We start from the raw sequence: 14648 nt of genomic DNA, 5'->3' as shown, positions 1-14648 counted from the left end.
TAGAAATAGTTTGGGAAATTTGCAAAAATAGGACTTTCCGCACTGAATTTTTGAAAAATAGGACACTTTAAAAATATTTGTAAAATTAATACTTTTGAACGTGGATTTAACAAAAACACCTCCGTTTTTCAATTAGCTCTATCATTGTTCTTCATTTTCAATGGTGTTTCTTCTTCCTCGTTGATTAATTTGCTGAGAATATTTTTAAAGTTCGCCATATACAATGACTATGCGTCTTATTTTCTTCGCCTAAGATGCTATTTTATTATTTTTTTTTTTTTCAATGACAATATTTGTGATTATTTCCTTAGTATTCGAAAGTAAGCCGTGCATTTAATGATTTTAATCTTGAGGATATTGAAATTGGAGAATTGGGGTTTTATTCCCATTTCACCTTCTGCCTATCTATCCCCACTTATCCTTGAATCCCTTTGCAACGAGTGACTAGGTTCAGTCATGATGGGACAATTGTGTTTTGGAGTTTTTATTGATTCATGGTGGGACAACTTCAAACATTTTGTGTACATGTTGCTAGTTAGAGTCAATCCTTACCCGAGGCTATGGTCATGGAATTATATCTTGTTTTCCACTTCCATATGGTGTTTCCTCGCTTCACTGGACTGGATGCGTGGACTTTTCCCCCTCAATGAGGGGGGGCATGCATATGTGAACTTATTTCTGCTGTTACGGTTAAGACTTCTGCTACATTATTCCAATCTCTAATGCTTTTTCTGTTATTCTCTAGTGCTGAAAATCCTCATCCAGAGAGTTAGTAATTCCATTTATGGAAGCAATATATCTGAGGGGGGCATGCATATGTGAACTTATTTCTGCTGTTACGGTTAAGACTTCTGCTACATTATTCCAATCTCTGATGCTTTTTCTGTTATTCTCTAGTGCTGAAAATCCTCATCCAGAGAGTTGGTAATTCCATTTATGGAAGCAATATATCTGAGGGGGGCGGCATGCATATGTGAACTTATTTCTGCTGTTACGGTTAAGACTTCTGCTACATTATTCCAATCTCTGATGCTTTTTCTGTTACTCTCTAGTGCTGAAAATCCTCATCCAGAGAGTTGGTAATTCCATTTATGGAAGCAATATATCTGATTTGTTCACTTTTTAACCATTCCCCTTTCAGGCAAGGATCTTAGCCTTAAACGCCTCAAACTTCCTGAAAGCTGGAGGCCATTTTGTTATATCAATCAAGGTTTGTGATTGATTACACACTATATAGATTTGAATGTAGGACAAAACAAAATATGGTAGAAATACTTGGAAAATAGAAAATTGGAGAAGCTGCTTCTTTAGCCCCTCAGCTGCAGCCTGGCTGCCCCGATTATTTTCTGTTGGGCCATTGGATCTTTCCACGTTCTCATGATCAAATGAGAGGACAAAATATGGTAGAAATACTTGGAAAGTAGAAAATTGGAGAATCTGCTTCTTTAGACCCTCAGCTGCAGCCTGGCTGCCCCGTTTATTTTCTTTTTGGGGTTATTATCTTTAACTTGCTAATGGAGGCAAATGATCATATGATTTGTTTCAAACTTTCTAGGCTAACTGCATAGATTCAACTGTTCCTGCGGAGGCAGTATTTGCTCAGGAAGTGAAGAAACTGCAGGCAGAGCAGTTCAAGCCGATTGAGCAGGTGACGCTTGAACCATTTGAGCGAGATCATGCATGTGTAGTTGGCGCATACCGTGTGCCAAAGAAACAGAAAGCTGGTGCTGCTCCAGCCTCCTAACCGGGGCTTGCGATTTTGCCTAAACTTCCAAGCTTCTCACAGTTGATGGGGCTTATAACTTGATATGAAGATAGTATTGTCTCTTGCTTCATCCCTGTTGGCTAATTTTGGTAGGCTGGTGGTTACATTTTCTTGAAGATAATTTGTTTCCATTCAATTTCAATACCTGGATGCAAAACTTGCCTGGTAATGTATGAGCTTCTGTGAAAGATATCATTGTCATTTTGAAGTGCCATGCTCAGAAATGCTACCATAGAAATGCTGACCGTCTATCTTCAAATGTTGGTCTATCTTCACCGAAATGCCATGCTCACAAATTGCGAATGGTTTAATGACACTTAAAAGAATCATTTTCTCAAAAAAATGCAACTATTTTTATTTTCTGTGAAAAATTGCTATGATTTTCCTTTTATGTTTATACATATACATTAAGCAACCCAATTTGTAACGGTTTTCCTTCAAAAAGAACCTGACTTGGTGGGATTAAGTTTGGACATTTTTACTTCTATGTACAAAGCCAAAAAAGCCGTCGCTCTCCCCGTTATCTCTTTTCTCATTCCCGTTACTTATAGGTACAGCCACCGTACAACGCCGTCACCACCATCTCCTCTCTTCTTTTTATTATTCCGTCACTCTGCTGATCTGACCACCGCCAATATCCACCACCGCCTTCACCTCCACCGCCGTCCGAATCAAGATTTTCAGACCTTGATTTTATTATAGAGCTCCTCCATCTTCGATTTTCTTCTTATGCAACTGTTTCTTCTTCGATTTTCTCCTGCGACTGCTTTTTCTTCGATTTCTTCTCTCTTGATCATGATCGATCCATTGATTTGTCGAAACCTACCAAAGGGGTTCCACAGCACCACCACATCGCAGGAGGTTTTTTCCTTGTTTTGTTTTAATGTATCATAATGTATATAATCATATGAAAATATAAGTATATATAAAATTATAATCTACTTTTATAAAACAAAGAAAACATAATCTAAAAGTCTAATTATATATATGAAAATATAATTATATAAATATAAATAAGAGAATAGCTAAAATTAGTCTAGCTTGCAAAAGAAGTTGCAGTATAGACCTACCAAAATGACGTTTTAGTCAAAAAGATGTTGTTTTGCAATCCTTTTTTTTTAAAATATTATTATTCATCAAAACTACATTATTTTAGTTGTATTTGACTAAAATAATGTAGTTTTATCAATCTTCTCTCTCTTCCCTTATGCTATTTTCTTCTTTTTGTAGATCTAACAAATAACGACAACAACAACGAGTAGATTAGGAACTAACAACATCGACAAATAGACTTGAAATAAGACACTATGACAAGAAAGATGATAGGACAAATGAATCGAGAAAGATAAAGTAGCAATGACAAACAAAGGATGCAAGATGCTTATTTCGTCGTCTAAACCTTTGTCTGTTATTGTTACCTCATCTTTCTTTAATTCGTTTATCCTATCATTTTTGGCATCACAGTTGCTTGTTCTAGATTTGCTCATCACCATCATCTTCATTGTTTGTTTCTAGATCTGCTCGACGTAGTTGCTGTCACCTATTAGAATGCAAAAAAAGAAGAGAAAAGGAGAGAGGAGAGGAGAACAAAGCAAATTAAAAATAACATTGTTTTGATAAATTTTAATTACAATTTTTTTTGTAATCCGAATTGATTTTAACTATTTTTTATAAATAATTATGTGAATATATATTAATATATAATTATATAGTAAATGGACAGTTTGGTTATTTTTTATTTAACTAAATGATTTATCTAATTCATATTTACTAAACATGACATAGTTATAACTTTAAATAATATTTTAAACGACTAGTGAGATTTTAAATTTGACTAATGTATATTTAAACAACGATACATATTTAAAAAAAAGTATCTTAGGTTTGCTTGTAATCTAAATGAATTTAATATTAAATATTTAAAAAAACAAAATAATTAAGATGATTTATGATCATGTAAAAAAAAAAAAAAAACTAATAGAGGCTCATATGAATAGATTATTAATTGAATGAAACAAGTAGTTTGTAAAAAAGAGTAGAGAAAAAAAAAACTTAAGAGATATCAGTGTTTGATATTAAATTAAATATATCAGTTTTACATAAAAAGGTAATAGATAAAAATGAATGAAAATGTTCAATCCCGTATAATGGAATAAAGATTTAATACATATATTTTTAATATATTAATTCTTAACCCTATTATAAGTAGTCAATTTATAAATTTTACATCGTTAGTTATTTTTATCTATAATCTTATCTTGTACATAAAATTTATAACTCGTATTATATTTAAGTATTTTTTTATATTTTTTCTTTATATGTTTTACTATTAAATATTCTTTCAAAGATATAACTAAAATTGAATCTACCGTGTTCATCTATACAAATTGCAGCTTTCAAAAGTAGACCTATGATTTTGGTGTGGTTTTCTTTGTAGACTGATCTTTTACAGATTGGGTGATTTTTTGTAATTCTTATCCTCCACAAAATTTAGTTACTTAATTAAAATGTAAAAAAAATGGTTTGGTTGATAAAAGACTCAATAAGAGGTTACATTTGTTTTTATTTTTATTTTTTTGGGATCAGAGTCTTAAGTTTTTGTGAGATTACTTAATATACAGATTTTTATTTATTATTAGTTGCGCGTGATTTGTAAATTTTTGTATATACTCATGATTTTATTTAGTACACATTCGGGTAGTCACTACAATTTGACATTATTAATAAAAAAATGTCAAATGTCTTTTATTTCTTGTTCAATCAATCAATTAATAGTGTAAAAATGTCAAATATTAATAAATACTATTAATTTTAGAAATATAAAATATTAGGACCTAACTGATTATAAAATTAGTGTTAAAAAATATATTTTTTACAACTAAACAGGTTAAATTTTCCCCATTCTTATTTCTCCCCCTCATAAATGCACTCTGCTAGTGGATTCAGTCCCACCTGAATGGAACAGTGGCTTCACAACAACTATTTGAAAGATGATCTCATTCCCATTTTTCAGTAACCCATTCAGTATTTCTTCAATTTCCATCCGAGAAAGTAAGCAACTTAACTGAAATAAAATGTCAGGGTGTGCTTAGTAGTTGTAAAATTAGAATTAGAAAATTAAAAAATATTTTCTGCAACTGAAGAATCCCTTAAATTTTATTTTCTGCTTTGATTTTCTCTCTTCATTTCATGGTACATAATTCATTGTTCATTCTGAAGGCAAAAAGTGCCATTAACTGAAACAAATAATATCAGACAAGGGTTTAATTGAGTATACATTTCCATGCTGCAAAATATTGGAAAGAGCAGAGTCTGCAGCTATATGTAACTTTCAAACAGTCGGCAAAGCGTTGAACTGATGTATAGTAATTAGGTTGCTTACTTGTTGAGGATACCAAGTGAATGATAAACTGTTCCAAGTAAGAGCAGCTCATGTATTGCTATCTAACTTATCAGCAATTATGTCTTCCCCTCCCCATTTTCGCATTCGGTCCGTTGTCTGCTCTACCTGCAAATTATTTCCAGAATATAAGTTTTAAGAATCAAATTCTGGTTTGAGGCTATTCAAGGTTTCTTCCAAAAATGTTCAATGTAGATAGGTTATTCTTTTTTCTGATCAAAATCTCAAATAGGGAAAACAAGAACAAAAGCTAGAAATAATCCTCATAATTTCTAGCATGATCCATGTTATTTATGAAGCATCAAAGTGATGCCATTTTGGGTCTTGGCTGGAGGAGGGTGGCGGGGCAACCCGGTTGTTTTTTTGGCAACTTGCTGGAAGGCCACGCGGCAACCTCCAGCTAGCCAGCTTGAGTCGCTTTGCCCGATCTGATCCTGTCCATCCATCTTGCTTTATCCCGAGCTGATCTAGGCCATCAATCTTGCTTTATCCCGGGTTATCTCAACCATCCATCTTGGCTATTTATGTTTCGCCTCAGGATTCGTTCATTGAGAGGAAAAAGAGAGAAAGGGAGAAAAGGGCTTTGAGGATTAGGGTTTTTTTTTTATTTTCTGTCGTCTTGGCTGAAAGTCTTTGAGGGGTTTTCCTCTCTTAGGGGGTCCGGGTAAGATCATTCTATTCTCTATTTTTGTCTTTTGTAAATGCTCTGTATATTCTCTTTGTTCACTGATTTTGATTGGTAGACCTTTGATCTTGATTTTGTGATCATTGGGTCGATTGTGTTAGCAAGATTAGTGATGTACAGAGAGTTTGATATGTTGATGTAAATCAGTTGTACTCATTCTCTTTATGGTGCAGTGAGCTCTTCATACCAGAGCTCAACGTGGACGTAGCCCAAATTTTGGGTGAACCACGGTAAAAATCTCGTCCCCTTTGCGTTATTTATTTTTCTATTGTTTATGGTTTCTGTTACGTGTATCTCTTATATGTTTGCCATGATTGTGTTGGGAGTTTTTTAATCCTTTCAGTTCTATCGAAAGTTTATGCTATCTGGGGTTTGTTTCTGTGAGCCGTTTTTGTGCGTTCTTTCACAACAAGTGGTATCAGAGCCTTTATCTTTGATAGCACTGTTTAGGGTTTGAACACTCTCAGAGTCTATCGGTTTCAAATCTAGGGTTATTGTCAGTTTTGTGGTCTCTGTCCACTTAGGGTTTTCTGAGAATCAAGTCAGCTGGTTGTTTGCTGTGTGTGTCTCAGTAAGAGTCTAGAGCCACTTTAAGTTACCTTCGTGCAAGGCGAAGATGATGTCTACCCGATTTGAAATCGGAATATTTGATGGCAAAGGAGATTTTGGTAGCTGGAAAAAGAAAATGAGAGTTCTACTCTCTCATCATAAAGTGCTGATAGCACTGGAAGCTGATGACCGAAAATGGTCACCTGATCAGCTTTCAAGAACAGAGGAGATAAGAGAAGAGGCATTTAACCTCATTTTCCTTCACCTTGGTGACACAGTCATACGAAAGGTAGATGGTATGTCCACTCCTACTGATTTATGGAATAAATTAGATTCTTTATATTCTGTAATGTCTGCACCTAATCTAGTATACTTGAAAGGCATGTTATTTAATTTCAAAATGAATACATCTAAGTCAATGGATGAAAACATAGATGAATTCACTAAACTTACATTATTACGTAGAGGTACTGATCAAGCATTAGGAGAGACAAGTGAAGTTATGATCCTGTTAAATTCTTTACATGATGACTATGATGTAGTAAAGCATGCATTAAGATATACTGGCATTGTTCCTAGTTTGAATCTTGTTATCTTGGGTATTAAAGCTAGGGAACTGGAACTAGGAACATCTAAAAGGTCTGGAAATAACATGTTTGTAAAGAGTAAGAATGAGAAAAAATCTTTTACTAGTAACAATGATCACACTAACGGGTCAGGGCAAAAGGGTAAGAAAAAGGACAAGAAGGGTAAACAAAAATGGAAGTGTTATCACTGTGGAAAAGAAGGTCATATTAAGAAGTATTGCTATGATTATATTAAGAAACAAAAACAAGGGGGAAATACAAACGTAAATGCAGGAACCTCTAACTGTTTAGCTGAAGTTCTTAATGTCTCTCATTTATCTGCTGAACATGAATAGGTAATGGATTTTGGTTGCTCTTTTCATATGTGCCCAAATAGAGAATGGTTTCAAAATTTTAATCAGAGAGAAACTGGTACTGTATACATGGGTAATAATCAGTCATGTAGTATCCAAGGAATAGGTAGCATATTCTTAAAATTGCATGACAATAAAATTAAAATGTTAACTAATGTAAGGTATGTACCAGGATTAAAAAGAAATCTAATATCTCTTCGCACACTTGATGAGTTAGGTTATTCATATAGAGCTGAAAATGGTTTCCTACATGTTTTTAAAGATGATAATCTTATTCTGTCAGGTACTAAGAAAAATGGCTTGTACATTTTAAATGGTTGTTACTCTTCCCTTGTTAACATACATTCTGCCTGCATAGCTAATACGGATAAGACAGATACTTGGCACCTGAGACTTGGCCATATAAGCCTGAAAGGTTTTCAGGCACTGTCAAACCAAGGCTACCTTGGAACAGTGCCTGTTGGGTCCCTCAATTTCTGTGAGCCATGTGTTCTGGGCAACCAACACAGGTTGAGTTTCCATAAGGGAACTCACCTGGCGAAGGCATGCTTGGAATATCTTCATGCTGACCTATGGGGGCCTTCTCAGGTCCCCACCTTTGGAGGCAACATGTATTTTCTATCTATTGTGGATGATTTTACTCGAAAGGTATGGGTATTTTTATTAAAATCAAAAGACCAGACCCTAGAGAAGTTTAAAACTGGAAAAACAATGGTAGAAAATCAAATAGATAGGAAAATTAAAACCATTAGGACTGACAATGGCCTTGAGTTCTGCAATAGAGCCTTTGATACTTTCTGTAATGATCATGGTATACTTAGACATAGAACAATTAGGAACACTTCCCAACAAAATGGGGTAGCCGAACGGATGAAAAAAACCCTATTTGAAAAAGTTAGGTGCCTATTATTCACATCAAATATGTCTAAGTCATTTTGGGGTGAGGCTCTATCCACTGCAGCTCATTTGATAAATAGAAGTCATTCTACTACTCTAAATTTAAAATGCCCTGAGGAAACTTGGATTGGTAGGAAACTGAATTTTAATTACTTAAGGGTATTTGGCTATGAAGCCTATGCTCATAAATCTGAAGGTAAATTTGAACCTAGGTCTATCAAATGTGTGTTTGTTGGGTACCAAAAAGGTACCAAATGATATAGGTTATGGGATAGGGAATCTGCTGGAGTTAAAATTATAATCAGTAGAAATGTTATCTTTAATGAAAATGTTTTTCCTTGTAAAACCAACAACCTAAAAGAAACAAACACCCAGGAAAACCTAGATGACTTTGCTGTGTTAGGGGGGTCTCAAATTGAGGTGGAGCAACCAGCAGGAAGTAATGACCTACTAGCTGCTCCAACCTTACCTGATCAAAATCAACCGAATTCTAGCCTGCCTATGTCTCATGATGGAAGTGCCTCTGATCATGATGATGATCAAGAGGAACAAGAGAGTGAACCTGAGATTGAGGTGGAGCATCATAGCTCACCTCAAGATCTCAGTGGCTATCAGCTAGCCCGTGATAGGAGCAGGAGGGTCTCCAGACCCCCTGCAAGGTATCCCTACTCTGACCTAGTGTACTGTGCTTTAATTGCTGGAAAGGAATTGAGGAGCAGTGAGCCAACCTCATATGAGGAAGCTATCAACTCCAAAGACTGTGTTAAGTGGCTACAAGCCATGGATGAGGAAATGAACTCCCTCAAGGTAAACGGCACCTGGACCTTAGTCCCCAAACCTGAGAAACAGAAACTGATCCAATGCAAATGGCTGTTCAAATTAAAAGAAGGTATGTCTCCCACTGATCCACTTAGATACAAAGCTAGGTTAGTTGCTAAGGGATTTACTCAAAGGGAGGGTATAGACTACAATGAATTTTTTCACCAGTAATCAAATTTAAGACCATCCGCATGATACTTGCTGTTGTTGTTCAATTTGATTTATAATTAGAACAATTAGATGTAAAAACAGCCTTCCTGCATGGTGACCTTGATGAATGCATTTATATAGTTCAGCCAACTGGTTATATTAATCCTACTCATCCTGACCATGTATGCTTACTGAAAAAATCTTTGTATGGCTTAAAACAATCTCTAAGACAGTGGTATAAAAAGTTTGATAGTTTTGTTTTAGAGATTGGTTTTATAAGAAGTCAATATGATAATTGCTTTTACTTTATTCTCCTTGATATCCCTATTTATCTACTGCTGTATGTAGATGATATCCTGATAATCAGTAAGTCTAAAGATAAAATTAGTGAATTAAAGTTAATGTTAAACACTAATTTTGATATGAAGGATATAGGGCCTGCTAGAAAAATTCTAGGAATGACAATAGAGAGAGATAGAAGCAAATCATCTTTGAAAATTCATCAACATGACTATCTTATTAAAGTTGTTCAAAGGTTTGGTATGCATAACTGCAAGACTGTAGGAGTTCCCTTAGCTGGACACTTTGCTCTATCTAAATCTCAATGTCCTACAACTAATTCAGAATTAGTTAAAATGGAAAATATCCCCTATGCCAATGCTATCGGAACTGTTATGTATTCAATGATTAGTACTAGGCCCGATGTTGCATATTCAATATCTCTGCTTAGTAGATACATGTCAAATCCTGGGAAAATTTATTGGGATGGACTAAAATATATGTTAAGATATATTAATGGAACTATTAACATTGGCTTGTGTTATAAAAGAAGATTTGATTCTCTTGATCTTGTGGGATATGTAGATTCTGACTTTGCAGGTGATAGGGACTCAAGGAAGTCAACAACTGCATACTTTTTCACCTTAGGTGGAAATTGTATCAGTTGGAAATCCCAACTTCAGCCTCTGGTGGCTTTGTCCACCACCGAGGCTGAATATGTTGCTGTGACTTATGCCTTCAAGGAGGCTATTTGGCTGTAAGGTCTATTTAAGGAGATCCACTTGCTTCAAAGCAAAGTGACTGTGTTCTCAGACAGTCAAAGTGCCATCCACCTCTCCAAGAACCTGGTATATCATGAACGAACAAAGTATGTTGAGGTAAGGTATCATTATGTTAGAGATTTAATAGCTAATGGCACTGTGAGCATATTGAAGGTGCCTACAGAAGATAACCCAGCTGATATGGGGACAAAAACTCTAACTGCAACCAAGTTCAAGCATTGCTTGGACTTGCTGCATGTTGGAGTTGGTTGATCTATTAGTCAACTCGAGCAATAAAGGTGAGAATTGAAGCATACTGCATTTTCTAAGATTGGGAGTTTACTGATGCTTTGATGCTTCAAGGTGGAGATTGTTATTTATGAAGCATCAAAGTGATGCCGTTTTGGGTCTTGGCTGGAGGAGGGTAGCGGGGCAACCCGGTTGTTTTTTTGGCAACCTGCTGGAAGGCCACGCGGCAACCTCTAGCTGGCCAGCTCGAGTCACTTCGCCCGATCTGATCCTATCCATCCATCTTGCTTTATCCCGAGCTGATCCAGGCCATCAATCTTGCTTTATCTCGGGTTATCTCAACCATCCATCTTGGCTATTTATGTTCCACCTCGGGATTCGTTCATTGATGGGAAAAAGAGAGAAAGGGAGAAAAAGGGCTTTGAGGATTGGGTTTTTTTTTTATTTTCTGTCGTCTTGGCTGAAAGTCTTTGAGGGGTTTTCCTCTCTTAGGGGGTCTGGGTGAGATCATTCTATTCTCCATTTTTGTCTTCTGTAAATGCTCTGTATATTCTCTTTGTTCACTGGTTTTGATTGGTAGACCTTTGATCTTGATTTTGTGATCATTGGGTCGATTGTGTTAGCAAGATTAGTGATGTACAGAGAGTTTGATATGTTGATGTAAATCAGTTGTACTCCTCTTTATAGTGCAGTGAGCTCTTCATACCAGAGCTCAACGTGGACGTAGCCCAAATTTTGAGTGAACCACAGTAAAAATCTCATCCCCTTTGCGTTATTTATTTTTCTGTTGTTTATGGTTTCTGTTACGTGTATCTCTTATATGTTTGCCATGATCGTGTTGGGAGTTTTTTAATCTTTTCAGTTCTATCGAAAGTTTATGCTATTTGAGATTTGTTTCTGTGAGTCGTTTTTGTGCGTTCTTTCACAACAATCCAAATAGGAATTTACTAACCTCTTTGTTCCAGTTGGTTCTGTAAAGAATGATCAAAAGGAGCAGTGTCTGAAGTGCAGTTCCAGCTATCATACCACCCCAAAGTCCCTACAAAGCAGTTTAGATCAAGCAAAGTCATAAGCAATAGCTGAGAAGGCAATCGACAAGTTCAATTCCTATACTTTAGATTCGAAGTATACTTAGTAGTGGAAATAAAAGCTGAAAATTTTCACCTGTACTCCTAGATTTGCTACAAAACCAAGAACATAGCCTAGAGGAAGCCCGAAAATGTAATAACAACCCAAGTTGATATAAGCTACCATAGCTTGCCATCCTCCCCCGACCGCAACACCTGTGTAATACGGCAACTAAAAGCTAGAAGGAGCGGTTTAAGAAGATCTCAATGTGAGCCATCGGCTTAAAGAATTGAAGCTATACCGGATATCACGGGCTGGACACTGTTAAGAAGCATAGTGAAACCAAGAAGGTATGCTAGGTGAGATACGGCTTGTTGCATATCCTTGCTGTCTGTGAATATGACGGCGAAATATTCTCGAGTTGCCATTACAACAATCATGCAGAGAATCCCAATGACCAAGGATTGAAGAACTGTAACATAGACGGCGTACTTAGCTGCTCTTGGATGGCCCAAACCAAGCTCATTGGAGACACGAACGCTGAGCAAGAGAATGTCAGAAATAAGGAATTAGAAAAGTATTTTGACACAACTGCTGTATCCGAAACCCCAAAATGGCATGTGAAATATGGAAATTTTCTTACCTTATCCCAGCATTTATTCCGATGAACAACATGAACTCATATCCATTGAAGTTCATACTGAAAGAAGAAACCAAGAGTAAAGAGGTCAATGTAATGTTAAGATAAGCTGAAAAAGTAATCACATTATCATTCCAAAGATCTATTTTTCGACAATTCATTATGTAGACAAACATAGCAAGCCCCAGAAAGTGTAATTGAACTGTAAAACAATTTCCCCAAATAGATGAATTATTCAATCATGTACTTTGAACAGGGAGAAAACTATATGCATACCGAATTGAGCTTACTGAGAAATTTGTTACATACATCAAGGTGGAAATATTAGTTCTAATTTTTAGGGAACACATTAATTACAGGCTCCTAAAACTGCAAGTCCGTAACAGAGTTGCCGGACAGAAAATTATTGAAACAGAAAAACAACTCAAGAAATAAAAAGATCGAGACAAGTAAGTGAATCTCACCAAATAGAAAGTGATCCAACCGCAATCACTGCATTATCAAGATTACCAGCGAGTACGATTATACTCGTCATATACCAGACCTCTAGGCATAGCATAACAGCCGAGGCAAGGGAGAGCCTGACAAAGGCCCAAATATCCTTCAATGCCGCCCATGACAATCCTTGCCAAGCATCCTTGCACCACCCCACTGCATAAACAATTTGAGCCACTGAAAGCATCCAGCTCGAGAGGTCAAATGCTATGGCCGCGCCTGTGGTGCCCCAACCCAATCCGTAAATAAACAGCGAAAGCAGAGCAATGTGTACTATTAGATCCCCCGCTCCAATCCACATAAGGACATTGACCTTGCTCTGTGCCTGAAGGAACTTTTGGGTAGGAAAAGTGAAAGCAAGAGCAAACAATTGGGGAATGATTTGGATGGAGAATGTCCCTGCAAGATCCGCGATCTCGTCTTCTTGGCCGAAGAGCTTCAGGACCGGTGTAGCAAATATGTAAATTGGCGTGAGAAGAATGCAGGTGACAAACAGAATTATCCATGAGCGCTGCATATAGACCCCAAGCATGTGAACTTGCCCTGCACCATAAGCTTGGCCACAGAGTGTTTCTAGTGCACTCCCCATACCAAGCTACACTAGCATACCAGAGGATTAGCCTCCACTTGAGTCACCAAGAATATAAGGCACAAGGCACCAATACTAAGAAGTTATATACATAAATGCATTGAGGTCGAACTATGTTAAATTTTTCGTGCGACCTTAACAAGTGGTATAACAGCCAAATCTTAGCATATTCACTATCTCGATCGGCACCTTTTCTGAAGTTTCCCCCGTACTGTTTAAGTAATGCTACGAGGAATAAGAACACCTCCTTAATCAATCTTTATCATGCGTTTTGTGTATAGACGCTGTGATGTTATTTTTCTTTTTCGCTAGATGATAACTGTAATTTCTTTTTACATAGTGTTTCAATTTTGTTTGCACAAAGAGGTGTTAGAATTTGACATATCATCACAAGCAAGCGTTCAAATGGTAACGTGCCATGTTCAACTGCCAGAGTACTAGGGCATTGAAGCAAAACTCTTAACATGAGTGTACAAGTTCGTTCTCTTTTCTTTTCTCTTTCTTCATATGAACAAATTTAAGTTTAATCATCATTCATCAACCACTTCATAATGACCTATTCTATTTTTCCTGAAATTCGAAGAGAGGATTTGCAATCGAGTAAGAATTTCAAATACACTAAAACGAAAGAAATTAAAGAATGAAAATTATATCAGGAAAATTAAAACACAATATATAATTAGTAGTTCAAATTCAAAAGATCAAGAGAGACGCAGACAGAGAGAGGAAACACTAACCAGGAAGCCGAAAGAGAAGACGGCGATGACGGAGACGGAGATAGAGACGGCGGAGAGTTCGACATCGCCGAGGTGGCCGACGAAGATGCTGGTGGTGGAGTTAATCGCATAGTTACAGATGGTAGTCACTATAATCGGAGCCGAGATTTTCCAGAGCTTCGCGGTTTCTATCCAGAACAGAGATGTCAGCTCCTTGAAGGTCCTCAATGGTCGGTAATCTCCGTCGGCCGTAGTCAGTTGCGGATCACCTGAACTACTACTGGTGAGCAGCGGCGATTCCATTTCCCGTCGGCCGGTAACAAGTGGACGACGAGCCTCCTTCGTCTCCGAGTCGACAACGTTGTAATACAGTCGCCGGAATATTTATATTATTATATATATATATATATATATATAGTCAGTACTCAGCAGTGCCTGTAAATGAGCTCCACACACGCAAGCTATTGCTTGCGTTGCGTTGACGGATCTGAAGAGAGCACATCACATGATGAATAATAATATTCCACATATATATATATATATAATTACTAAATATCTCCGATAATCTTAATCCTCAATGGTGATTCAACAATTTAACATGATGATTGTCTTTGCGCGATTCACTACTCATGTCATCAATTAAATT

The 14648-nt window shown here is 36.6% G+C and overlaps 2 protein-coding genes across 3 annotated transcripts; one reads left to right on the top strand and one right to left on the bottom strand.

Moving 5' to 3' along the window:
* Nucleotides 1–295: 295 nt before the first annotated feature.
* LOC127795816 (rRNA 2'-O-methyltransferase fibrillarin 2) lies at nucleotides 296–2030 on the top strand. Of its 2 annotated transcripts, none has more exons than XM_052327727.1 (3): nucleotides 296–996; nucleotides 1142–1210; nucleotides 1556–2030. In XM_052327727.1, exons 1-3 carry the CDS (start codon nucleotides 937–939, stop codon nucleotides 1742–1744), a joined length of 318 nt encoding a protein of 105 aa, XP_052183687.1. In that variant the 5' UTR covers nucleotides 296–936; the 3' UTR covers nucleotides 1745–2030. The 2 variants fall into 2 exon arrangements, with proteins under 2 accessions (XP_052183687.1, XP_052183695.1); XM_052327735.1 differs by having other exon boundaries at nucleotides 298–841; nucleotides 1556–2029.
* A 2860-nt stretch (nucleotides 2031–4890) lies between these two features.
* Nucleotides 4891–14447, bottom strand: LOC127790045 (protein DETOXIFICATION 35). Its single transcript, XM_052319299.1, has 7 exons — nucleotides 14024–14447; nucleotides 12667–13292; nucleotides 12206–12262; nucleotides 11864–12102; nucleotides 11659–11777; nucleotides 11447–11533; nucleotides 4891–5273 (listed from the first exon to the last, which is right to left on the bottom strand). Exons 1-7 carry the CDS (start codon nucleotides 14303–14305, stop codon nucleotides 5196–5198), a joined length of 1488 nt encoding a protein of 495 aa, XP_052175259.1. The 5' UTR covers nucleotides 14306–14447; the 3' UTR covers nucleotides 4891–5195.
* Nucleotides 14448–14648: the final 201 nt, after the last annotated feature.

This window comes from Diospyros lotus, chromosome 1 (assembly GCF_014633365.1).
Source record: "Diospyros lotus cultivar Yz01 chromosome 1, ASM1463336v1, whole genome shotgun sequence".
NCBI lineage: Eukaryota > Viridiplantae > Streptophyta > Magnoliopsida > Ericales > Ebenaceae > Diospyros > Diospyros lotus.
This window is presented reverse-complemented; position numbering and strand designations above follow the sequence as displayed.